Source organism: Eurosta solidaginis, chromosome 1, assembly GCF_040869045.1.
Source record: "Eurosta solidaginis isolate ZX-2024a chromosome 1, ASM4086904v1, whole genome shotgun sequence".
In the NCBI taxonomy this organism is placed as follows: Eukaryota; Metazoa; Arthropoda; class Insecta; order Diptera; family Tephritidae; genus Eurosta; species Eurosta solidaginis.
In genome coordinates, this window is record NC_090319.1 from 369,556,187 (window position 1) to 369,584,001 (window position 27,815).

A 27,815-nucleotide genomic window follows, 5' to 3' on the forward strand; every position below is an offset into this window, starting at 1 on the left:
ACTTTACGTCCGTGCTTGGATTTTTAACGTTGATATAGCTACGCTCTTTGGATACTCCACTTGACGACTTTTGTAAAATTTACAATAGGTCCCATATAGTGCACAACATATATCATATTAAATTGATCCAAAAACAAGTAAGGAAGGCTAAGTTGGGGTGTAGCGGAACGTTACATACTCAGCTGCCAAATTACGGCTTGCAAAACTCTTAAATTACCTTCTCTTAAAAGTGGGCGGTGCAATTCCCCCTTTGTCCAAAATTTTACTAGTTTTCTATTCTGCCTCATAAGTTCAACCCACCTACCAAGTTTTATCGCTTTGTCCGTCTTTGGTAATGAATTATCGCACTTTTTCCTTTTTCGAAATTTTCGATTTCCAAAATTGTGCGTGGTTATAATCCGATTTCGTTCATTTTAAAAAGCGATCTGGGATGAGTGCCCAGGAACTTTCTCATTAAGATACCTCAAAATTTACTCAAGTTATCATGTTTGCGGACAGACGGACAGACGGACATGGGTAAATGAATTTCTTTTTTCGCCCAGATTATTTTGATATTTATAAGTCTATATCTATCTCGATTAGTTTATGACGTTAAGGGGTACCGTTATGCGAAAAAACTTAATATACTATGCGAGCTCTGCTCATCTGAGTATAAAAATTACTATCACAGCAATCCGTATCTGAAATTTCGCTTCTATTTTCGCTAATAACTACATCCTTGGGTCGCTCCCGATGGCAGCAACAGCGGTAATTTTGTCACTTCGTTCAATGTTCCACACTGTTTTGACACTTCGGTCAGTGTCAAACGGCAGTGTGCTAGAAATGAAAGTAAACAAACATATCTTTCGATCAATGTAATATAAATAAATTTTTACGACGGTGCTTCACTAGCTTCACTTAGCGAAGCACCTCGAGGTATAACGCGCATAATTTACGACAAAATACCGTCCTATCATATTTTTGATTTACGGCAGGCCTTCGCTAACTTCACATCCTTTAAATCCAGCTATGACAGTTGAAGAAAAATTCACTTTCTTCTGCTCATATTAACAATAATAAGTAAGTTGAGTTTGTTTTGAACACATGATCTTGCAAATTTGTAAGCACGCACTAGAACAAAAACAAGTTGTTATTTTTAGGAAAATGAATCTCGTGATACCTTACGTATAAACTTCCGCCAACTGGAAACCATTCGTCTCTAATATCTAACTTAAATTTTCTCTCATTTCAGTAACTGGACAATCAATAAACGGTAACAAAATTATTTGCAAAAAAAATAAATCGAAAACCAAAAATTTTGGGTTTCACGATTGACTGGAACAAAAGCGCAATTGAAACTAAATCTCAACCAAATACTTTTGCTTAATTTTGTAATTTGAACACAATGACTAATGCTATACGATTACGATAAAAACAAGCAACAAATCACTATTGAGATTACTAACGGAATACCAAAGCTCAAAAATAGTATGAACATGAAGATTAATTGCAATGAATCAAAATTCCGAAATGGAAGCGATTAAGTACAGTAATTGGAATCACACCAACAACAAAGCAGATACACTTGTAATACGATAAAATTATATAAAAGGATAATGAACGATTGAATGAAATGGGAGAAGATAATAAACAAGCGAACGAGACAACAACAAAGAAGCTTTCATTGCACGCACAACAAAATACATCAAGCAAAACGACCAAACTAAATTGAGTGAGATGTTCGAAGAATTTGTGCCCTCATTATCAACATCATACGTTTATACTTGTGTATATGTATGTATGTGCGTGTGTGTGTTAAATATATAAATACCACGATTATGATTAATGACAAAAAGATTAGAAATAAGCAAGTAATTTAAACGTTATAACGTAAATTAAAAGAAAGTATTAAAGAAAAAAAATACATAAACGAGAAAATTACATGCAATCAGCCAAATGAGATTAGTTTGAAAAGAGAAAACGCGCAATTTGAACGAGATACTTAGAAGAAGAAGGCAGGCAGAAGATTTGTGCTTAAAGTCATTTTTGCAGATCAACGATAGAGAGGATAAATGAATGTCGCAAAAATTGTATGATGGTATTTAAAACAACAACATAAATTAGATAAATAAGAACAGCATAAATTAGTAAGAACAACAACAACCGAAATGACAACAACTGAAATAACAACTTAAAGTTAAACTTCATAAGACTGACTGAAGTTGGGGAGTTGAAGATCGGCAAGAAAAAAGTGATGTTTATGATAGCTGCGGATCCAATCGTTTGCCGTTTTCGAACCAAAGTACTGTAAGCAGGAGCGAAAAGCTTACTCGAAACGAGCGTTAATGAAAACCTTAGTGGCTTTCAAAGGAAAGGCGATAGAGTTGTAAAACGCGGTATAGGAATACTTATTTAAGTTTGTCGAAAGCAGTAAAACTACTATCGAAAGCATGTGCGGTGAGCTTTCGTATAAAAAGCACGCTTTACCTTGTCAATGTAAGACTTTAGAAGTTTAAAGCTTTTGTTGCTTTAAGTTCCTAAAGCTTAGAAACAGGAAAAGTAGTTAAATAGATAAATTTTGGTTAATGTTAGTTGCGAGTCAAAGCGTCTGCTGAGTGTGAATGAAAATGTTGTAAACTTAAAAAGCTCTCGCATACAAATACAGTACGTACGCAAGCCATAGCGAAAGTCGGTGAAAAAAACAGCTTTCAAGATTTTTAAATTTCACTTAAGTTTCATGAAAGGAATACAAGTGATAACAAAAACATGTAGAGTAACAGCATGAGCTTTCATATGAAAAAAAAACGCGCGGAGTCATTTTTTTTAACTTTCACAGTTTGAAGCTTGAATTGCCGTAAGCTCGAGAAAAGTTTGTAGACTGAAGAAGAAGTCGAATAAGCGCTTAGTAAGATAAGGGAAAACTAGGAAGAGAAAAAACTCTTTTTATACTTTTAAGGTAAGCTTTTTTGTAACTATTAACGTCCGTTTATAATTTTTTCTAATTTTTTATTAACATTTGCAATACATAACATACTCACAAACACATACGAAAGCAAAGCTTTACATGCACAATATATATTATATGGCTTCATTTAAACAGCCAAACGCACGCAACATACAAAATTATTGCGTAACTACAACTAAAAGCACACACTTATTGGAAACGCTGCCAGAGCGGTTTGCGCTCAACCATCGTCTACAGCCCACCTATAACAACAACTACAACTACAGCAATAAGCTGATACATCACTTTCGTCCCTACTACCGCCAAGCGCTGCATCACACACTACATGCGACCGTCCTTACGCTGCTCGTGCTCCTTCTCAGTCATTGGCTAACACAGGCTTCAGGTGTTGGCGCTGTCGTTACATCAGCGCATTACGCTTTGCCTACAATAGTACCATCAACACACGCTAATGCTCACGACGAGACACTATTGAGTATAGATTTCGCTGGTGATGATGAGTTCAATTCAAGCTCTTCTATCACGTCCGCAATATCAACATCTGCCATGGTTAGTCTTATTGCAGTGGCGGCGACGGCTACAGCTAATACCTTGGCGGCAGCGACATTGCAGTCTAATGACACCTCAATGCTCAGCGGCAATGATCATTACAGTAATAACAGCCACAACTACAGTATTAGTCCGCGCTATGTGTCAGATGGTGGTAGCACAAGTGCAGCACTCATTACGACAAGCAGCATTTGGGATCCCATTGTTGGCGCATATCCTACCGCAGATGGCGTTAGCATTGCAACACCATCGGAGACGGTGCAGCGGTCGAACGAAGATGAAGGATTTGATGAGATTGCATTACCACCTTGGCATGCGGCTATAGTTTGTATTATATTGATGCTCATCATTATTGGCACTGTGATTGGTAATGTGCTCGTGTGCATTGCTGTGTGTATGGTGCGTAAGTTGCGTCGTCCATGTAATTATTTGTTGGTTTCGTTGGCACTTTCTGATTTGTGTGTTGCACTGTTGGTGATGCCAATGGCGATGTTGTATGAAGTGCTAGACAAATGGAATTTTGGTCCTATACTATGCGACATTTGGGTGTCATTTGATGTGCTCTGTTGTACTGCCTCCATATTGAATTTATGTGCTATTTCGGTAGATCGATATTTGGCCATAACAAAGCCTTTGGAATATGGCGTTAAACGTACACCGCGTCGAATGATGGCTTGTGTAGCTTTAGTGTGGTTGGCGGCGGCCAGTATATCGTTGCCACCCTTACTCATTTTGGGCAACGAGCATGAAGACGAGCATGGCACGCCTATTTGTATTGTTTGCCAAAATTTTGCATATCAAATATATGCAACATTGGGCTCATTCTACATCCCGCTCTCTGTAATGTTATTCGTTTATTGTCAAATATTTCGTGCAGCGCGTCGCATAGTGCTGGAGGAGAAACGCGCACAAACGCATTTACAGCATGCGCTCAATGGCACCGCATCACCGCAGCCACCGCCAGACAATACAGATCTCACTGTTGTGGGTAGTGGTAATGGGCAACGTCATAGCAGCTATGGCAATACCTCACTCACATATTCCACCTGCGGCACATTGAGTGCACATCATGCTAGTGGCGGCAGTGGTGGTGGTGTGAGCGGTTCAACTGGATTGCTGGGGTCACCGCATCAAAAAAAGCTGCGCTTCCAGTTGGCTAAAGAGAAGAAGGCTTCCACTACGTTGGGTATTATTATGTCCGCATTTACTATTTGTTGGCTGCCATTCTTTATACTCGCGCTGATACGACCGTTTGTTGAATCGGAAACGGTACATGTGCCACCTGCGCTCTCTTCGCTGTTCCTATGGTTGGGTTATGCAAATTCTTTGCTCAATCCTATCATTTATGCTACGCTCAATAGAGACTTCCGTAAACCATTCCAATTGATTTTGCATCTGCGTTGTTCGAGCCTTAACACAATGATGCGTGAAAATTATTATCAAGACCAATATGGTGAGCCGCCATCACAGCGCGTTATGTTTGGAGATGAGCGGCATGGAGCACGGGAAAGCTTCCTCTGAAATTAGGCAATTTAAGGGTGGTAAGGGAAGGTGAAGCGTTAAGTTCAGAGAGAGAGAGCGAATTACAATGTACAACTTCTAAGTAATTTGTGTATATATTTTAGTGTGTAGTTTTAATTTTTATGTTTCAAAAGCGACTCCAGTTATTTCAGTGGCGACAATTCAAATGTACTGTGTAGAGGAATATACAGTGTTGTGCAATAAAATAACCACTTTTACTTATAAAATTCAAATAATACTGGCAAGCCCTTTATGGTTTATGGAAATGTTAAACAATTGTTTTAGATGAGTTAACGGTTTCTTACCAAAGTAGCTTAGACTAGATAGCGATTCGTTATCATAGATTAATAAATTTGTTATCGAATGCATCGAAAAGTTATCATTTGTTGTCGAAATATATAATTTAGCTACCGAAAAATTATCGGATTGTTATCGAAAAAATTTCGGTTTACTACCGTAAAATTATAATAACTTTATGGTGACTTCGATAGCAAATCGATATTTTTCGAAAAAAAATTGATATTTTTTGGATAACATAACGGCAAAATATTGAAGTTTTTCGATAAAAAAGGATATTCTTTTAATAAAAAATCGATATTTGATTTTTGGATAAAATTTTTTATACATATTTTATATATATTTTTTCGACAAAAGAAACCGAGAACATCCCAACATAATTCAATATTAAGCCAACAAAATATTCATGATTCGGTTACAGTTTTTATCGTTAGCAACCCGATAGCACTTGGATAACAAACTAACATCATCCCGATACCAATCCGATAATAGTACTTGTCCAATAAATTTTCGTATTCATACATGAAATTTCCGCATTAGTTCTGAAATGATTCCGAAGTAGTCGCGAATTGGTAATAATCCTATGAGAAATCGATAATTTTACAAGAAAAATCGATAACCTTTCGTAAAAAAGCTAAGCACCTCATGTAACAAATCGACATGTTTTCGAAAAAAATATTGACAGCAAATTACTTTCTTACTTTTCTATAACAAATGGACAACTTTTTGAAAAGGAACCGATAATTTTTCGATTGCAAATCGATAAAATTTTGAAAATAAATCCACAATAAATCGATAATATGCTGATAAAGCGCCAATAATAAATTGATAACTTTGTCAATAAAAAGTCAATAACACGCTGATAACAAATTAAAAGCACAACAATAACAAATATATATATATAACTTTCAATAGCAAATCGATAAATTCTCGATAAAAAATCGACACAGATTTTCCAACATATCGATACTTTTCCGATTAATGACCTTCAACTTTTCGATTATAAATCGATAGCATTTTGATAAGAACTCGATAATTATTGGTTTTTGGTTTGATAAGATATCAATAATTTATATATATCGATAAAAAATCGATAACTTTTTATTACCAAAACGATTACAAGTAAATTACCAAAAGCATAATAAAATTCCGTTTTCTGCGGTTGCATTTGTAACGAAATTGGGCTTGAATTTGACTTAGAACAAAATAAAGTGTTCAAGTGACAACACAATACTAGGGCTTCAGTTCACATTGTTTAGATTTGGATAAAATTTGAGAAACGCAATTTTTTCTGAAACAAAACTAAATTGAATCGATAAACTTTTTGAGTTTTAAATTTTGTTGAATTTGACAATTGTTAATTTATTAAAAAAAACTAAATAAAACACACATTCGAGTGTTTTATTTAAAAACTCAGCCTTTAGCTCAATCAAAAATCAACTAATTAATTTATAACGCCGAAAAATTCGATAAGTCTATGAAGATTCCGGTATGAAGAATATGCGATTATAGTCAGTTTCAATCACTTAATATGGGTTGTCGTGATTCCTTTTGTTTGCACATGTCTTATGGAGTGACTAATGGTACCTGTATACACCTGAGCGGTTAGTATCGGATGGGTTTTCTATATACCCCCACTGGTACTGACGGATAGATCCTTTTTCTACTCTCCTCATAGGTACTGTTCGATATGTCCTCATAGTACCCCTATTAGAGACTGTCGGACAAGTCGTCTTTGTTCGCCCAAGGTATTGCTAGATAATTCCTCTTTGTACGTCTTTCTACCGTTACTCTTATACAATATGTAATATGCAACCGATCTCTTTTCTTCAACGAATACAACTGCTTCTTTTATTTTTTTCGTTTCTCTTCATTCGTTGCTTATATTCTATTAGGTTGCCATATCGGCGTAACTTAAATATATCAGAGTTAATATACTATGAACATATTGACGTAGAATATATCAAATATACACGAAGAATAATTACATTTTTAGCGCATATACACATTATACTACAACTCGGCCATTCTGATAAAAAAATTGTATGAATAGTTTCTAGATTATTTTTCCAAAATGTGTTTACCTTATTATAATATAAGAACAGTTTCTAAATGCATCAACATATATTCATGCTTACATCTACGTAATACCAAAATGATACATGTATACATCACACTCATCACATTATTTTCCAACTAATACTAGCTTAACGCAACATGTAATTTACATATGAAGGAACGTAGATTTTTTCATTTCAACTTTATTGCTATTTTGCTGTCATACTTCGGCCATTCTGACTTTATGATTGCCCACAATCATATTAGTGTTGCTTTCTTTTAAGGAAGGTGATTATTTAAGGTGTCACTTGCGCATATGAGATGCTTCTACAATACCATTGCATGGGAGCTGAGTTATTTGACAATTTTCAATGTCTCTAATGACGTATCTGTCATTTGCTAACACTTTATGGATTACGTATGGCCTTTTGAAAGTTTCAATTAGTGTTTTGTTAACTCCTACCGTGTTGTCAATATTTCTTATAACAACAAATTCCCCCTTTTCATACAGTTTTGCCGGTTTACTTCTCTGAAGAAAATACTTAAGATTCCTTTCTTGCGATTTCTGAATTTCATGCGAGGCATCTGATCTAATTTCATTAAGACTGATATTACTTGAGTTTTGTCTATTTTCTAAATGTTCACTGAGATAGTCTATGGTAGTTCCACGTTGGCTAACCCCGAATAAGAGTTGAGATGGTGTATACTTTGTGGAGCTATGTTTGGAGTTATTCAACGAAAATTCGACTTTGACTAACATCTTGCTCCAATCAGCGTGATTAATTGGATTATCTAGTTTCGCCAGCATTCTCTTTAATGTACTATTAACCCTCTCTACCTGTCCATTAGCCTGAGCTGAAGCAACTGCAATTTTTACATGCACAATATTCAACTTTAAAAGATAAGATGTAAAATCAAGTGAAGTAAAACACGTTCCTCGGTCACTGATTATTCGTTTGGGTCTACTATAACTGGTAAAATACTTTTCTAAACATGATATTACTTCCTTCGTGCTAGTTTAATTAACAGCGAATAACTTTATATATGCTTGCGTTGCAAATCTATTGAAGGTAGTGGTTCAAAATGATCCACCTGTAATGTATGGAACGGTACTGGTTCTTTTGCAATACTATGGAGGTTTCTTTCATATGTTCGAACTGGCGTGGAACACATTATATATTTAATACAATTATTTATATAGTTTACAATTTTATCTTTCATACCTGCAAACCAGTAAAACTTTCGAATTTCGTCATATGTCTTTTCTATGCCTAAATGACCTATTTTTTCATGAATAAGACACATTACATTAGATTCCATTTCCGATGGAATATATAATTGGAGGAAACCCGATTTGCTTTGTCGAAAAACTACACCGTCCTGTAACTTGTAATATTCTACAATTTCCGTTTCTAAGCGATCTCGCAGTTTTAAAATATGTTCGTCTCTGATCTGAGCTGCTCGTATTATGAAGTCTAAGTCATTCATATCCGCTGGAGTAACTACTTGACATTTGATATTATCTGCAATACCGTTAAGTTCTTCTGGAGTATGATTATTATAACTCTGAACAATTGTTTGACTGATCTCATACGAGGACATCACATCCGACAGCTCAGGTTGTGCTAATTGTTTACTAACTGGCTTATCCTCAGGCGTCGGAGATGAAATTGCTGCATAGGGATAAGTTTTCTTGCTTCTTGTCGTCAAATGTGCCGTGCGTTTTAATTCTGCATGTTCTTCACTGAACTCTGAATTATGGCATCTACTGAGGGCATCTACATGACCCATTATAACCCCATTTCGATGTTGAATTTTTTAGTCATAATTTTGTAATTCCAGTGCCCAACGGCTTATTTTCGGACAAACGTTTTTTCTATTAAGAGTTAAAGTAACTCCGTTACAATCCGTAACAACCTTGAAAGTTATTCCTCGTAAATAGCAATCAAATCTTCTTAGCGCACGTATTATTGCAAGTGTCTCCAGCTTAAAACTATGTAGACGTGGCTCTTGTGGTTGTGTTGCCTTAGAGAAATAAAATACCGGATGATATTTTCCATCTTCTTGCCACTGCAAGAGAACAACTCCAAAACCTGCTTTATCTGTATGAAGTTCTGTCTCTTTATCCGGGCTGTAAATTGATAGAATTGGCTTTGACATAAGCTTAGATTTAAGTTCTTCAAAAGCTTTAATACATAGATCGTTGATTTCAAATTTTGATCCATTTCTAAGTAAACTTTGTAGAGGATTAGCAATCTTCACGTAGTTCGGAATAAATTTTCGAAAATAGGAGAAGATTCCTAAGCAAGCTTTAACCTCTTTTAAACTTCGGGGCATAGAATAATTTTTTATTGACATAATATGATCATCACTTGGCTTAGTTCCATTCTCGTTAGTCGAATAACCTAAATATTTTATCTCCTGAAAGTCAAACCTACATTTGTCTATGTTTAATTCTAATCCACGCTTAGCAAGACGTTTAAGGACTTCTGTTAGCAATTCTACATGTGTTTGTAAATCGTACGATGCTATGGATATATCACCAAGATATACTACAATTTTCTTTGAATCTATCAAGTCCTGCAAACACCGACGTACATATATAACGCTGGAAAACCGATGGTCCATTTTTCAATCCAAAAGGTACCCTATTATATTCAAACTGGCCATCGGGTGTTACAAACGAGGTATATTTTTTCGATTCCTCACTCACATTAATATGGAAAACCCGTTCCGTAAGTCTAATGAAGAGTAAAATTTTTTTCCCGCAAAATATTCTAAACAGTCTTCAATTAAGGGTATTGGCAAATTATCTTTTAAAGTAAATTTGTCTAATGTCCGATAATCCACACATTTACGAAAATCAGCATTTTTCTTCTTAACCATCACAATCGGTGATGCATATGGTGAGTCACTTGGCCTGATGATACCTTTTTTTAAAAGATCGCTTATAATTTCCCGCAAAGCAATACGCTCTTCTACAGCTAGCCGTCTTGGTGCAAAACTAAAGGGAGTCTTACTTGTTAATTTAATAGTCATCTTGTAATCAATTTGGTCAACGTTAATCTCTGCCATAATATAATTACTGATAATTATATTTCTTATATGTGTAATCATTTCACTACCGAACTGAGGGTTTATATCAAATGCATCATGGGCACTATTAGTATCAATGGTCATTAACGCAAATATCTCAGTTCCCAAAGATGTTTCAAATTCAATATTTCCTTTAAATCTGTCTATTTTCTCTGATATACGAGAATCGCTAAAATTTTTGTTTTCAATCGCAAGTGACTTATTAACCTCTGTCATTAACGCAGGTTCATATGTACAAAAATACGAATTTGTTTTACTTCCACTTTTATTATTCTATTTTGGATTTCATAACAAAGAAAAATATTAAGATTTTTTAGACATTTCCGTCCCAAAAGAATTGGGACTGGAAGAAAATTATCTGGTACTACAAAAAATATCGTTTTATAATTGTGGTTTTTATATTTAATGTTACAATAAATAGTTCCATATGTTCTTATTTGCACGTTACCCAAACCGCAATATGACGTATTAAATAATTTATGTTTTTCTTTAAACGACGTTTCAGACATCCGAATTAGGTTTATAGGGCTTCCTGTATCAAAAATGGATTTAAGGTTCGTTGTTTTTGTACACATACCTTCACTATTAAAAAATGCAACACTTACCTCATCTACAAAATTAATAAAATTCCCCGATTGTACATCATTAGTTTGCATTACTGTAGCTACTGTCTTCTTCAAACGCTGAACATATTTCGGATTCGTACAAGCCTTGTGATCATGTCCCAGTTTTCAGCTATTAAAACATACACCCTTTGGACGAACTTCATATGGACAATCATATTTAAGATGACCAAATTTGGAGCAATTGTAACAACGATTATTTACAGCTGAAATTTCGATCGGAACTTTGTTTTTGTGTAACTTTGTGTATTAGGTGACTGCCTTCGCACTGCATTACGATGCTCTGCCATGTTAGCAGCCTCTTTCAAATCGGTGATGCTCTTTGTATTACAAAATAATGCATAGTCTATTGTACGATCTTCTAAACCATGTAAAACGAATGCAACCAACTCATATTCTGATACATCACTACCGCGAGCAATCGCTTCCATTTCCAAAATATACCTTCGCACGGTTTCATCGCTTTAAAGCTTTCTAGATTTCTTGACAAGAAACGGAATGGCCAAACTCTTTTAGCAAATTTTCAACTCTTCGTATGTCACAGTCCCTTTAGTTAAAAGCAATCGAGCGGTACCTGTTAAAGAATTTCTCAAAGCCAAAAATTTGAAGAGTTCATCTGCCTTGACCTGCTCAAAAATTTGTTCAAGATGACGTACAAAATCTGCTGCACTGTACATACGATAGTCACCATTAAACTTAACTATTGAGTGCTCAATTTCTTGGAACAAAATTCTACGCGTTGGTTTGTATAAATGCTGATCATTATTTTCCAGCTCACGTATTTCTTTTTTTGATTTTAAAATGTCATACTGTTTGCGTAAAACGAATAGCTCTTCATCCAAAGTATTTGACATTTTGTTCAAATCAAATTTATTTGCTGCGGTTGTATTTTCTACAGTTCTTTTACGTTTCCAGCGGTTTCAATTAAAATGGCAGCGGCATCTTTGGCATAAGCCGTTCGGATTTCGTTAGGTACAACGAAATGAGCTGCGACGTCGGCGGCGGTGTTGACAGCGGTATGAACGTTGACGGCAGCGTTGCTAACGGGATCATCAGCTTCTGTTCTGAGGTTCTTAGTAAAAATTTCATCGATTCCTGCGGTGTATGTATTTTGGTTATTTTGGTGTACAGCGAAAATATTTTCAACGTCGGCAGCGGCGGAATGGTTAGCAATAGCGCTAAAGGCGGTTTCAACTCCAACTGCTTGAAAAACGCTGTCCTGCGATTTTGCATCATCGCCATCCCAAAGCAAATGGCATGCAAATTCCTCGGCTTTTTTGCGATTTCGTGCGAAAATCTTTCGTAGGTCTGCTACCGTAGCTTTTGCTTCTACCTCAATGTCAGCAGCTGCTAGCACTTGTATTAACTGCTGTTTTTTAAGAGAATTTTCCATTTTGCTTAGTGTATTTGGGCAAATGTACTCTTGTAATTATTTTAAATTAAAACTTTAGCGTGCGCGACCACTTCTGAGATGTAATATGCAACCGATCTCTTTTCTTCCACGAATACAACTGTTTCTTTTATTATTTTCGTTTCTCTTCATTCGTTGCTTATATTATATTAGGTTGCCATATCGGCGTAACTCAAATATATCAGAGTTAATATACTATGAACGTATTGACGTAGAATATATCAAATATACACGTAGAATAATTACATTTTTAGCGCATATACGCATTATACTACAAATATTTTGAATTTTTTTATTATTTATTATTTATTGGTAGTGCAAAAAACTAAAAATATAACAAATACTACGATAATAGAATATATATTCCTAATATTTTAGGTTCGGTGTAGGGCTGCGTATTTTTCTTAAATAATTCGCTTCAATTTCATAACATTTTCTTATTGCTGCAACATTTTCTTATTGCCTACAAATATTTCAAACTGGTTTATTGCAACTGTACGAAAAGCTATTAGAGGGGATCAATTATGCCCCAATGTAGACAAAAGAGTTCAATGGCATACCACTTTCTTTTGGGCTTCGTTGCAATAAAATGATATGTTTGTTTTTAAAATAAAATCAATAGACTCCCTGAGGAAGACGTGAGAGCGTCGAAACGCGTAGGAGGGAAAAGGAAAATTTAATTTTTGCCTTCTAATTTCTCGGCCGTAAAGCTCCATAAAAGCAAGGATATGCGATTTTATTGCACAACACTGTAAATGTTAGATAAACAAGTACTTTATGAATAAACATTAATGCAAACCCAAATTAAACAAAAAACCAGATTCAGCTGTAATTAGGTAATAACACAGAACAAAAAATTCAAGTTTAGTGGTAAGTGCTTGTGTGTGTGTGTCTGAGCATGTGTGGTGGTATGTGGATAAATTGATTAAAATTAGTCAAAAAAATAAAATAAATAAATAAATTATTTACACAAAACTGAGTGTGCTAAAAAGCCTGGTAAAGGTATATCTAAACAGGTGCACCCAACTGAACTGATGTGAAGATAGATAATTTTTGTAGGTTAATATATGTACCTATGTAAAATAGGGTGCGCCTTTTTTGTATGGCGATATAAAAAAATTGAGCTCGATTTATGATCGAAAAATATTTCTAATGGGTTTCTTGCTTTGTGACAGCAAATACCAAAACAAAGCGCACCCTTATGTACATGTACAAACCACCCGGAAAAATTTAGTCTTTAAGTACAATGTTAGTGTTGTAGCAATGTAGTAATGTAGTGTAATGACAAATGCAAAATTAGCTTATAAAATTTATATGTAATGAAACAACTATAATAAAAAAATATAAAAACTCAACAAATAACAAAATAAAAACTTTATGGTAGCTAATAAAAACTAGACATACTCATAAATTGTATAATAGGCAATAATAACTGTAAATATTAATTAATTGTTGTATATGTACATATATGTGTAAGTATGTCGTTTTATTAAGCGCAGTCAAAACGTAGTGAGAAGTGTAAGACGCTAAAACAATCACAAGATTTCAACAAATAAATTTAAAAACATAGTGAATGATATTAGAGGTTTATATGTATCTTTGATGGAAAATATGTACAAAAGCATATATAACAAAAATTGGATGATACGTTGGTTACACTTCGAAGCGCAACTGATGACTTTTCGATATAAAACTTATAACTTGAAGATAACTTTTCTATATGAAATCAGTAACACGCCAATAACAAATTGGTAACACTCCGAGAAGAATTCACTAACATTTCCATAAAAAACCGATAAATTTATTTTAAAATTTTACAACAAACAGAGGTAATTTTTTTTTTAACTTTTTTCAAATATATCGACAACTTTTTGGCCAAAAACCGATAACTTTTCATTAAAAATCGATAGCTGTTTTGGGAACTTGTCTATCACTTTTCCTTAAATAATAGAAGATTTTGCTATAACAAATCCAATAATTTTTTATAACAAGCATATAAGTCGTCGATAAAATCGATAACCTTTGTTATCGATTGCAAATTTAGTACTGTTCAATAACAGACCGATAACGTATCTATATGACTCCCCAATAACACAACTACAACAAGTCGATAACTTGTCGATAAGCAATGAATAACACACCCAAAACCCGTCGATAACGAATCAGTAATTGGGTTATAGACCTTTAAAACTTTAATCAAATATTGATAACACGCCGACCGCTTTCATTTCCGGTTTCCGTTTTGAATACTTGTTTTTTATAGTCCTTCTTTCATTTCTTTTCCTTTACTTTACTTTGCTTGCTTTGCTATCGTGTCCTGTCTTATTTCGCTCATATGACCTATGTATATCACGTAATTACATTGTTCCCACACTACACCACAATTTATCGAAATATTGATGACGATTACCGAAAATGGTTTGATAATGGGCTGCGTGAGCCAACATGATTATTAGAGCTTAATCGCCTAGGCGATATTGACAGTGGCCAGTTCCCGGGCTGTACGGAGGACTTACGACCAATCACGAATCCACTTAGAAAAATACATCAACACTGCTCATCCATTTCTATGGAGAAGCCATGCTATGCGATTAAAGGATTATGCCCAATTCTAGAAGTATTTCTTACTGCCGCCTATAAAGTTTATAAGGAGGGAGGTTCGATTTCGTAGAAAAGAACTAGCGAAAATTATTTTAGATTCTTCGGTGTTCCCGTTTGTTATCAGATTGTAAAATAAATAAGACACCATCGCGCTATGTTCAAAGGCGTCCCACTGCCGTAATACCAAAAATGTGCTAGGTTCGTCTCTACCGTCTAAGCCAGCATTAACCATAAGGCGTGAAACAGGGTTCGTTCCTGCAGTGCTAAATTCAGTCGGCATTAGCTGTAGGGGGTGAAACAATTATTTCATCGTCTTCGAATAAGGTATGCAAGTCGCCATCTGCAACATAATCTGCCAATAAAGATAAGCTTTCTCTCCATAACTTAAATACGCTCTGTAAGTTGGTAACCGATTCTCTACAATTTGTTTGCGGTAATCCGCTGCTTTATTGCAAATTATCATCAACGACAGGTTTAGGGGAGTGTTATAGAATGATTGCCCTTTGCCGGTACGTTCCAGCAACAGGAACCATTAAAGTACAAACCCGCCGCACACGGAAACGGTTTGATATGATCATATTGAACTTTCTAGGACATTCCTTGCTCCCTTCCCCCTGTTAAGTAAGAATTGGATGGAGTAATTGGGGGGTTGAAGTGGCATTATGCAATGTTAAGCGGCCCATATACATGGACCACAAGTTTTAGACCACCAAAGTTATAACGCCTTCAGATTATTTAGAGTTCGACCAAAGCTCTCTTATTACTCTTGATTTTAAAGTCCTAGTAAAAAATAATTCAAACGTGCTGTACTCTATGTAATTTCAGAGAAAATTGTCTATACGAAGTGATCTTTTATGAAAAATACTAAAGCTACTCTCTTGCAAGAAAAAGCTACACTTTTGTTGTACAGTGTAATATCATAGAATAAGTAGTAACAAATTTGCTGAAGAATTCCTAAAAAAAAAACAAGAAAGCATATGTATAAAATTATATATCTATTAAGTATTATATTTCTTATATATAAAATTCTCGTGACGCAGTTTTTGTGGTTAAACTCCTTCGAAAGGACTCGAGCGATTATCTCTAACCTGGGACTAACACTGGTACTGGGACTAGTACTGAGACTGGGACTCGGGGTAAGAGATGAAGAAGAAAAAAAACTAGCGAGAAGTAAAATGAGAGAAGAAGAAAGACACTGAGAAAGAGATAAATTTGGACAATGATAGAGAGATACGGATAGATGGAACGGGCGAGGAATTAGGATAGGAAGCTAAGTAGAAAAAAAAATGTGAGGGAGTAGACGGAAAGGGTGAAAAAAATGCAGAGAAAAGCCAGAAGGAGAAGAAGTAAATAAAATGATAACGAAATGGTGGAACGAGGGCGAAGGAGGGTAAGAGGTTATTAGTTTTGAAGAAAGAACGAAGTCTGCTGGGTCTGCTAGCTACCTTATGAAATTTCATTAATTTGATGCAAAATAACTTCCAATGTTTATTAAATATTTTTCTTTTTGTTGTACACAAATATTCATCAACTAAAATCACTCGAAAATACAGAGAAGAAATTTTTTTAATTTTGAATGAACATAGCATTAACTTCCAAGCTCACCAAAAACGAAGCTTTCAAACTCTGATTACGGTCTCTTAATTTCGTTCATCTTGAACGAAGAATCATCTTTTTCACTTTTCCTGAATTCGCCGAAATACAGTGTCACGCGCACAAGCTGCAAAGTGTCGAAGATCATATGCAAGTCTTGCAATCTTAGACTAACAAAGTTACCCTTATCATTGAAAAGAGAGGACTGTATACTCATGAGGGATATTCTGACGGTATACTACTTTGAGGAGTCACATGCTTACAATATTGGGTTTGTCTATGATAGCAAATGAAGGAAGTGCGGGTTGTAGGAGTAAACAATCTAGCATGTTTTATGCTCATGCTTTTTGATTGCAAGACTAAGGCGCGGTTTTTCAGTTGTTGGTTAAGCTAAGCTTAAACTAAGTTTGCTTAAACTCTAGTCAAATTCAAACTCCAGTTAAATTACTGAGAAGTTTTTCAGTCACAGTTTAAGGCCGCCTTTGTGGTGTGCTTCTTAGTTCGGCAACATTGGTTTTTTTTATTATCTAGATAATTTGTAGATACGTCATCAGCTGGATTTATTTTACCCAACAAACATGGACAAAAAATTTCTCCAGCGAAATATATATCTAGTTTCAGAGGTGATATCCAGCATAATTATATAATTACTCTTAAACCACATAGTTCTAGGGCTGATGGGCTGATATCCAACTTCGTTCTCCAATCACTATCCAACCTTTGAGAAATTTTGTAAAATTTGGAGTTCTCGAGTTGATCTCCAACGTTAGATATTATCATTATCCAACCTTTGAGAGATTTTGAGAAACGTACAGTTCTCAAATGAATATTCAACACATTACTCCAGTTGATATCCATCCACATTGGCTACCGAGTTGAGGTGGAGTTGAAAAAAAAAAATTCCAAGGTGGTACCACTACAACCATCAGCTGTTTATTGTGAGAAATAAACATCTCGTTGATAGCAGTAATAAGGCGTAATTAATCAAAAATTAATTCTTTATTTTAATTTATTTTCGTCAAAATACTGTAGTATGGAATCTTTCATTCGAGTCCAGTTAGGTAACCACAAATTGTGCATAAATTTTCTTCAACTTAAGTAATATAATTTTGCTTTACAAAAATTCCCTCTTTTGCTGAGTACTGTATGAATCTCGAGTTGAGCCGCAGTTTCGAAACAACTCTTGAGATTTTAGAAGTATGCCTATTGATCAGCATGAGCTGTAATGGTACATAAGCCCAAATGCTTGATGGGTATATTCGACGCCATTTCGAACGACGCAATTAACTGATAGGTTAAATAGAGTTTAACGCTGCCAGATCGGCCGCTTAAGCCAAGCTTAAACTTCAGTTAATGTAGACTGAAAAACTGCAATATAAGTTTAAGCTTAGTTTGACTGACAAACTGACTGAAACTTGTACTGAAAAACCGGGCCTAAGAGTCGAGCTCTAAGAAGTGGCACAGCTATCAGATCTAGATCAATAAGTAGCATTGGTCTTAGAAAGCTTTTGGCATTTGCTTAATTTCTGATAATGCTTTTCAGTTTGGTCATTGGGCAACTTTCTGTTGGCACTTTGAAATTATTCAGTCCATGCGAGGTCCTCACGGACCAGCTAGTTAAACCTAACCTAATGTTATCATTGTCGAAATTGAAAGTTTTGTGATCAACATTTTTTTAAAAATTAAAAAACTTAAAATCTTTAACAATCAAATATCATTTCTGAGAACAACTACAACAACGCCTTATCACATACATTTTATCTTAAGTTCAAAGTCACGCCTCTCTGTGATAACAAAAATTTTAATACCAACTTTACCTAAGCAAAATATAAAAAAAAATTACAAAAATGTAGAATAAACTATGCAACATAAAACTTTTGTATAAAAGATATTGTACAAGTTGAAAATTAAGAATTCTATAGATAATATGCTAAAGTAAAACCGATTTTAGAAGTAAGCAGAAAAATCAAAAAATCAAAATAAATAAGTGCATCAATAATTATGTGAAAAAATTGGTATAATAGAATGAAAATAAAAAAGAAATTAAAAAAAAAAAATAGCAAACAAAGAGATAATAAGTAAGAATAATAAAAACAAAGTAGTACCAAAAACAAAAAATTTATTCACTGTAGTGAGAGAGCAATTACATATACATTTTCACACACTTCATTCATAAAATGCAGATATTTCATATGAGCTCATCAAAGTCACTCGTAGCTCTAGTACAGTCTCAATTACATAACAACATAACATAGGCATAACACATAACTTCATATACATACAAACATTATGAATTAAGTGTACCACTTATTTCAGCTGCATGCTTCCATTTCTTTATATTACACACATTTTAAAAACTTTCGAAAAATGTGTAAATGAAAATATAAAGCGCCAATAATACAAAAACAACAACTATACAACTCTTCCATTTTCTATATGCAAATTCGTACGATTTCTACCACACAATATCTGTAATGATATTTCATATATGAATGTTCACAATTGCATTGATATTTCTAGAATGAAAAAATATGAAATTAAGCAACAAAAATTAAAAAAATAAAACTATTAAAATTATGTAAAATGAAAGAAAGTTGTGTATAATTTAAGAGATCAACAAAAAAAATTTAAGAAAACTGTAAAAAGCAAACGCAATAATGAAAAATAATGAATAAAAATACTAAAAAAAACTATTAAAAAATTTCATTTTTAAATGATATTATAAAAATTAAAACGAAGTTTTTTGTTATTAAATTCAATTGCAGCGTTGGTAAGTAGAATAAAACGAATTTGTGCTGGCAAGGTTAGGTTACGTTGAAGTTGCTTCCCGAGGGCCCACGCAGGCCAGTGGAAATAAGGCTCGTTGTGAATCCACAAAAAGACACCATTACCGAACCATTTTGAGATCCTGAAAAAGACTACCAATTCTTTGATATCATAATCCACAACTTGGCGTAGATTATCTAGAAAGAGGGGCCCCAGAAAGCGGTGTTTCTCGCAGCCTAGCGCCGAACAGCTGCATATAAGATGAACCATCGTTTCTACGTCCTTATCCTCTTTGCAACTTCTGTAACATCGACGATAAAGCGCTCCTAACCTTACTTCGTGTTTACCTATAGACAGTGCCCAGTTAGTACTCCTACTAGTCTGCAACTATTATTTCTACTTGGGTTGTTGACATGACGGGATCGCTGTATATGATGTTGCTATCAATAGTAGTAGTGAGGAAGTTGCTAATTATCCTTTGGCTCATAATGAGGGGCCTTTCTGCTTTACCGTGCACATCAAATATATTTTAGAGATAAGCCATCGGCATGAATGTGCCGCTGCCAGGTAGCTGATATTTTCGAAGAGGAAATAAGTTGAGCGCAAACAATCCTGGCTGGTCCAACAGCCTTAAAAGGTTTAAAGCTTTTCACTGCCCACCTAATCGTTTCCTCAGTGTTGTGTATATTTACAGCCTGAATTGTTACAGATGCCTCAGGTGCGTTGTGCGTGTTTTAACTTTTCTTTATAAATAAAAAGATTTAAGTGCTACAATTATTTTCGAATTTTCTTAAAACGTCAAAATTTCATAACGATTAGATATAAATATAACACAAGTCATCGGCTGCCCTCATTGAAAACGATCCATGTAAAATTTTTTTTGAAGAAAATCATGTCCTTTTAATAAGTGTTTTTAAAATGGCTTGACTTCAAATTCCGTAGAGAATTTATGTCCGAAATCAGCTCAATGCTTGCCGCAGCTCAGAATTTATTGAATTTATGCCTGGATAGAGTGTTTTTGGAAGCAGTTCCGAGATAAGATGGTTTAGGACCAAAGTTTGGGATAAGGCGTTTTTCAGTAAGTTTCTGTGCTTTGGCATTTTTAAAATATAATTTTTTTTTTTTTTACTAAACAAGCACTTTCCACTTATGACAACTACAAGTCTGCATACGCCGAAAGTTTGGCGGGTCCTACATCGAACCACCTGAGAAGTTGGTCGATGACCAGCGTCCACAGCGGCAGTGGGCGGTGATAATACCCTACCATGGGGCATGGATCTTTCGACCGACTTTGTAGACTCATATAGCTTTCAATGCGAAGTAATGGCTGGATGTACTTCAATATACTTAAGGTCCTCCATGACCACTGTTTAGCTATTCTGTTGAAATCATCGGCAATGTCTCAGAAAACTCCTATGGAGTACTTCTTGTCAGGCCTGACGGGGTTATGGGGATTACCCCCTGTCCCGGGGTTTCTCAGGGGCCCGCGATTTAGAGGTACGAAGACATTTTTTTTTTAATTCAGGAGGGTCTTTAGTTGTTCCATGTGCAAATTTTAAGCCGAATTTCAAAAGCAACGAATATTGATAATGATTTTTTGCCTGGGCCTGAGGAGTAAATAAAAACATCAAACTAAAATGGTTTCTCAGGGGCCCGCAATTTAGAGGTACTAGACATTTTTTTTTTATTCAGAAGTGTCTTAATTTTTCATGTGCAAATTCTAAGCTGAATTGGTGAACGAAACGATGGACATTTTTTGGGCATCTAAGATCTCATAAGCCAAAATGATCCGATACTTAGAGATCATTTGGAGAAAGTTCGGATTTCACAACAGCAGCACAAACGTTTACAAGTTCACAGTCTTTCCCCAGACATTGAGAACGAGTTTTTAGAAATTTGTGCAAAGCACGTAGGGGAAACTATATGAGATCAAGGCAAGAAAGCGAAGAATTTTGCTATTATCGATGCTATGCCCGATGCTAGTCACGTTGACTACGTGCATTTTGGGCTAACTCTAATTCAGTTCGAAAGCACCAAATTTTACAATTCAAGAACTGTTTTTGGCTTTCGTGAATTGTAATCAAAAAACTGGTCAGAAAATAGCTGATCTAATTTGCCATACTTGATTGAAGATTGTCGCGCACAAGGGTACGGTAACGGCGCCAATATGAAAGGAGCTTACAACGGAGCACTACGTCACATTCTCGAGAAAAACTCGAATGCTGATTACTCGGCTTGTGCAACCCACAGTCTCAATTTATGTAGTGTTGATTCTGCAGAATGTTGTACGGCTGCAATTACTTTCTTCGGAGTTGTACAGAAATGTTTAACTATTTTCAGCATACGGCGATATTACCGGCATTCTCAAGTACATCAACAAGTTCGAATGTGTCTTGCTGTCCTTACTTTGGTTTAAAATACTGACTACCATTAATGAAAGAAACGTGGTCCTCCAAGCTAGAGACGCCACAATATATGTTGAGGTCCGACATCTAGATGCCTTATTAGCTGATTTGAAGTTGATCTGGAACCAATGGGAAACGAATGCAAAACAGTTGCTATTCAGTTGAACATCTCGCCAAAGTTTCCGGACATTCGAAAGAGAAAACCCAAAAGACGTTCTGAAGATAATTTAAATGAGATGATTACGAATGATTCAGAGTCTGATTTTAAAAACAATACATTCCTGGTGATCATTGATTCGGTAATCACTGGCATTACTGAACGATTTGCAGTTATGAGAAGTTTGAGAAAGAGGTTTTCCTTTTCGTGGCAATTTGAAGGAATGGATGAAACTACGGTTCGGGCAAGCGCAGCAAAATTTGTCGAAAAATACAAGTCGGACATTTCTCAAAGCTTAGAATGCAAAATAATTCACTTGAAACACATTTACGAAGCAAATTTTGATAAAGGTCTGTCACCATTGGAATTGCTAAATGCCATCTCAATATGTTCAAAATCTGCATACGATTTTCCCCAACATTTATGTTGCTTTACGTATCTTTTGCACTATACCTGCTATTGTAGCTAGTGCAGAACGTTCCTTCAGCGTCCTTTCAAGAATCAAAAACTTTCATAGATCGTGTTCATTTCAAGAGCGAGTTTCTGGACTTGCCACGCTTTGTGTTGAATCTGTTTTGGCAAGGCAGTTAAATTTTGATACTATTATAAAAATTTTGCAGCGAAAAAAGCAAGTAAGGCCACTCTTTGATAACCGAACTTTCTATATTGAATAATTAAAATATATAATCATCATTAAATTTATCAGAAATGTATTAAAAAGTTACCAAATAACTAGAAAAGATTATTTGAAGCAATATGTGGCTGTTAAAAGAGAATTTTATTTCCACGCTACAAAAAAATAGTATAAATAGTAAATATTCTGTGTTAATTTTATTTTCAGCTTTTAGTCCAAAAATCGTTTAGTTGATGTGGCAAGCATTTTTTTTTTGATGTAATCCATCAATAACACACATACATTCTGTCCTATGAAGCAAATATACTTTTTCGGAAAGGGGAGAAAAAATAAAAATACACGTGTATCGGCGATTTTCATGTACACGTCTGAATTTTTATTTTTTTTTTTTTTATGTATAAAGTATAAAGCTCGCAGTGTCCGTCTGTCCGCCTGTGTGAAAGAATTTGGATCGATTTTAACCCTTTTTCCGTGATCCAATCGAGCTGAATTTTTGCAGGCATACTCGTGGAAATGTTTGCATCACGTCAAATTAAAAAAAAAAATAGATTTTTATCAATTCTGAGATTTTCCTGAATTTTTTTTTTTCACTTTTTTCGGCATAACTTGAAGGGACTCCAAATTTTTAAACTACTAAAGCGTTCCGAAAAAAAAAATTGTGTTTCGACCCATCCTATTCCATATATTTGTAGTTTATCAATAGTAACTTTCTAACACTAAAATGTTACGGATAGACGGAATAAAAATTGTTTTCGACCCACTAAACTGTTTATGGCGGACAGGCGGACACTACGAGCTTTATACTTTATACATAAAAAAAAAAAAATTCAGGAGCGTACATGAAAATCGCCGATACGCGTGTATTTTTATTTTTTCTCCCCTTTCCGAAAAAGTATATTTGCTTCATAAGATAGAACTAAAGCTAGTTTTTTTTTACGCAGTGTAATGATTCATGAAGGAGACGTCGTTAATTCAACTTAATGAAATGTATTAGTGGAGTTTTTATATGGGGCCCGTAAATTGTTAAGTCCCGGGCCCGGATTATCTCTCTGCGGCCCTGCTTCTTATATTCCAAGGCATTTTCCCTGTTTATAACCAATCTATCCAGTACCGTTTCGCTTTTCATTTGTTTTTCTTATGTATGTACATAGGCAGAAAGAGATCAGGGAGTATTTTGATTCATCTGGCTGGAAAGAGATCGACATTTATTTTCAGTCTCAATTATAGAAGATAAACCATCAGCTACATGCATTTGTACATACATTCTGTTTAGTTTGTGCTCATATACAAGATTTCCAGTAACAACAAATAAGCTGATATTCTTTTGAAATCAACAAAGACTTCATCGCATATAAATAGCAATAAAATCAAAATACTATAAATATATTTGTGTGTGTTTGTGTGTGAATAAATATCAATACACATACGACTGCAGAAACATCTAAACAAATATCCGCGTATTCGCATGTTGATGTGTAGAAAGCCACTTTCATGTGTGATTTACTTTTTAGTTTTACGCCAATATCCTTTTGCTCAAGGACATCCACAGAGATTGAAAAAGAAACGAGCTTCGCGTTGCAAAAATGAAAAAAAAAAACAAAGCAATACAGCAATCGGTAAAATATAGTGGAATTATCAGATAGTACTTTCATAACCAATAACTCCATTCAAAGGAGTTATCAATAGAATTGCTTTGGTTTGGTTTTCAGAATTTGTATTGCATATGTACCTACTTAAACAAACATACGAATGAAAATACATAAATACGACGATAAATTACAAAGAAACAAAGGTGCAATAACCGCATGTACTATATTTACCATCGTTTTAAAGTATTTGCTTTTTCATTTCACTTTCTTTGTTTTTCGTTGAGCGATTTTGTTCAGATAATGCCGTTAACCACATGGCATACGTACATGTATGGATCTTGATTTTCTAATCAGCTTTTCTGAAAACTTTTAAAATCAGATGAATATTTTGGCTTCGTAGTGTAAATTCAGATGACCCACGTATAGTCATTTAATAAGCTGAACACTTTATCCAACGAAATTGAAATTTAATATTATACGAGTGAAAAAGAAGAAAAGTAATGACTTCCAAAATAATACCTAATGAGTTCGAAATAGTCCCGAAATAATCTGGAAAATATTCCCAAAATTATATGGAGATGATTCCTAAATGGTCACAAAATAGCCACGGAGCTTTTATTACGAAAACAACAAAGAAACCTATCGGAAACGGTCCAAAAATATCTTGATGACAAATCCTAAACGGTCTCAAAATAGTCTTTGACAATTTCGAAATATCTAAGGGAAAATCTCCAAAAAAACAGTTCCAGATGCTTCCTTAGTAGTGCTTTAACACTGTGAAACAACCGGCTGGGTATTGGACCAAACCCACTTTTTGTAGAGATTGAGGCTTAAGTAGAAAAAGTGATATATCCGTTTTTCAAGTTAGCCCCCAAAAAATAGACTAAATCTAGATTTCGAAATTTTATTTTGTTTGTTAACGCGTTCAGCAAATTAAAAAAGTAAAAATGTGGTCGTGGTCCGCCTTTTTCTTTTATTTGAAAAGCTGAATTCTTTTTTTTGAAAAATTTTGTATAACAGCTGTTATACGAAGTGAAAAGCCAGAACTTCGAAAATATGAAAAACCTCGTATTTCCAAATATTTTTAGTTAGAAGTAAGTAGAGTGAGAATGGTGGGGACTTTGAGCGTAAGGGATGAGAGCGACCCACTGTCTACATTTTCAAAGCTTAATAGAAATATAATTGATCTAGAACAAATAAGCGCAGGGTTTGACGATTTATGAAACCCTTTTAGGTGACTTGCAGTAGGGGACTTCGCCACTGCTTTGTGTTATTTACTTACTTAGTTGTCGCTTAACTGCTTAAACGGTTATGTTCGTTCAACAAGGTGCGCCAGTCGCTTAGTTTATGGGTGAGCTGGTCAGCTTGTTCACACCAAGGAAATTTTAATCATTTTCCACCTGGTCCTTCCAGCGGAGTGTGGACCGCCCCCTTCATCTGCTTCCATAGGCAGGCTCGGTTTTATATTTTTTCTTAGCCGGAGCATCGTCTTTGATTCGCATAGCATGACTTAACCAGCGTAGCCGCTGCCTGTTAATTCGCTGGACTATGTTGATGCTTGCATAAAGCTCGTACAAGCCCATCATTAAATTTTCTTCAGTCGTGTCTGTTGCTAGAACAGTTTTAACAAGTAAAGGTGTCTAAGTTCGGGTGCAACCGAGCATTATATACTCAGCGTGAGCTTCAATCGAACATTTCATTTCAGATAAATTAATTTTCTACATAACACGTGGCACCGCCCGTTTAAAAGAAAAATGTCTCCCCATTTCCTCTTAAAATAAAACTTGATAAGTGAAATATCATTGATTCAAAACAATGTTTTGCTAAGTTATAGCTTATTATTCTAGTCTACGACCCTTTTAAATTTGTTTTATGTCTAAGTTGTCGTGGTATTTAAACCATCCCTTCCATTTTTACTAGAAATATTTTCTGCTATAGGGAAAATATGTGTACACAATTTCATTACGATATGTGAATTTTTCTTCGTGTTATGGCTCCCGAACCACAGAAAATTGCTTAGTCATAAAAGGGGCGGTGCTATACCCATTTTCAACGATTTTAGTGTTTTCCAATTAAATATTATAATTCAATTTAAAAAGTAAAATTTTATTGATACGAAGCTCTTTTTCGCTAAGATGAACAGTTAAAAATTAACTAATTAAAAAAATAATCTTGATTATTGGCCCAACAAAAAATAATCAAAATTAATTGGAGAAATAAGCAAATTTTTGGGTTATATATTTATCAAGTAATCAAAAATTAGTCAAGTAAATCAAAATAATCAAAAAATTAAAACTAGAAAAATAACTACAAGTAATCAAATAGTTATTACTTTAGAATTAACCATAATCAGCCACCAAAATTATGCAAATAAAGTAATCAAATTTAATTGGCACTAATCAAACAATTATAATATTATGTAATACAATAATAATCAAAATATTTAATATATTCAAATAACTATTTTAATCATACTGTTGCGAATATAAGCAACACTAAGGGGTACTGCCATCTCTAAGCCGATGCTAAGCAGCGCCTTGTATGCACATCGATAAATCAATCATTATGTATCTACATAAACGAATAAATCATTATGTCTACACATATGTACGTATACGCAGCTGAGAAGCAACGCACAACCACATGCATATATCTGAGATAATCCCGAAAGTATGCAATGGGAGAAGCCAAAAAATGGTGCAATTGTGCTACAGCTGAGAAATTTGATAGCTGATGGCCAACTAGTAGATTCTGGAAATGGAAGTGCCTAGAAGATGCGAACGAGGAAATCAGAGAGTATAAAAGGCAGCAACGGTAGAGGCGCAATAAGCAGTTTCGATTAAGACGCTATCTAGCGAGCAATAGCAGTATTATTTTGAAAATAGTTGTAGTGTTATTGTAAAGAACTTTAATAAAGGCCATTTTGCATTATTAAATATTGTAATTAATTAGATTAGTTGAGCTGAAAGGCTGCGGTTAATGAATAAAACTTCCTTTTTTTGTTTTATATTCATAAATTTTAATTTTGGTCGATATTTCGACTTCAATCTGAAGTCATCATCAGGGACATATGGACATCATACAGGCCGCGGTTAGTGAATAAAACTTCCTTTTGGTTTGTTATATGTTCATAAATTTTAATTTTGGTCGATATTTCGACTTCAATCTGAAGTCATCATCAGGGACATATGGACATGTGTCGACATTTCGACCCAAAATTAAAATTTAGGAATATAAAACAAACCAAAAGGAAGTTTTATTCATTAACCGCGGCCTTTCAGCTCAACTAATCTAATTAACTGCAACATTCAAGGCTACTCAATTGTATCAAAATTAAATATTGTAGTTATTTATTCAACAGTTTAGTGATTCGAGCTTAGCAGAAGATTGCAAATAAGAGGATTTGCAGTAAATTCGTTACAATACAATGAAAAATAATAAGTTAATTAATTTTTTTAGTCGAACGAATAATTATTAATCATTAAAAAAACCATACATTTTAGCAATTTTGCACTTAGCAATTACCTAAAGGCCACTCAATATATTAAACAATCCTTAAAATTGTTAATCA

The 27,815-nt window shown here is 34.6% G+C and overlaps 1 protein-coding gene across 6 annotated transcripts in view; it reads left to right on the forward strand.

The window, feature by feature from the left end:
- The window catches only part of 5-HT7 (5-hydroxytryptamine receptor 7), a 361,000-nt gene extending 341,625 nt beyond the window's left edge, over positions 1-19,375 (forward strand). For all 6 annotated transcript variants that reach the window (XM_067762965.1, XM_067762966.1, XM_067762967.1 and 3 more), the window contains one exon: positions 1,232-19,375. In XM_067762965.1, coding sequence (XP_067619066.1) covers positions 3,044-5,014 — 1,971 coding nt within the window. In that variant the 5' untranslated portion in view covers positions 1,232-3,043 and the 3' untranslated portion in view covers positions 5,015-19,375. The remainder of the gene's footprint in view (positions 1-1,231) is intronic.
- Positions 19,376-27,815: the final 8,440 nt, after the last annotated feature.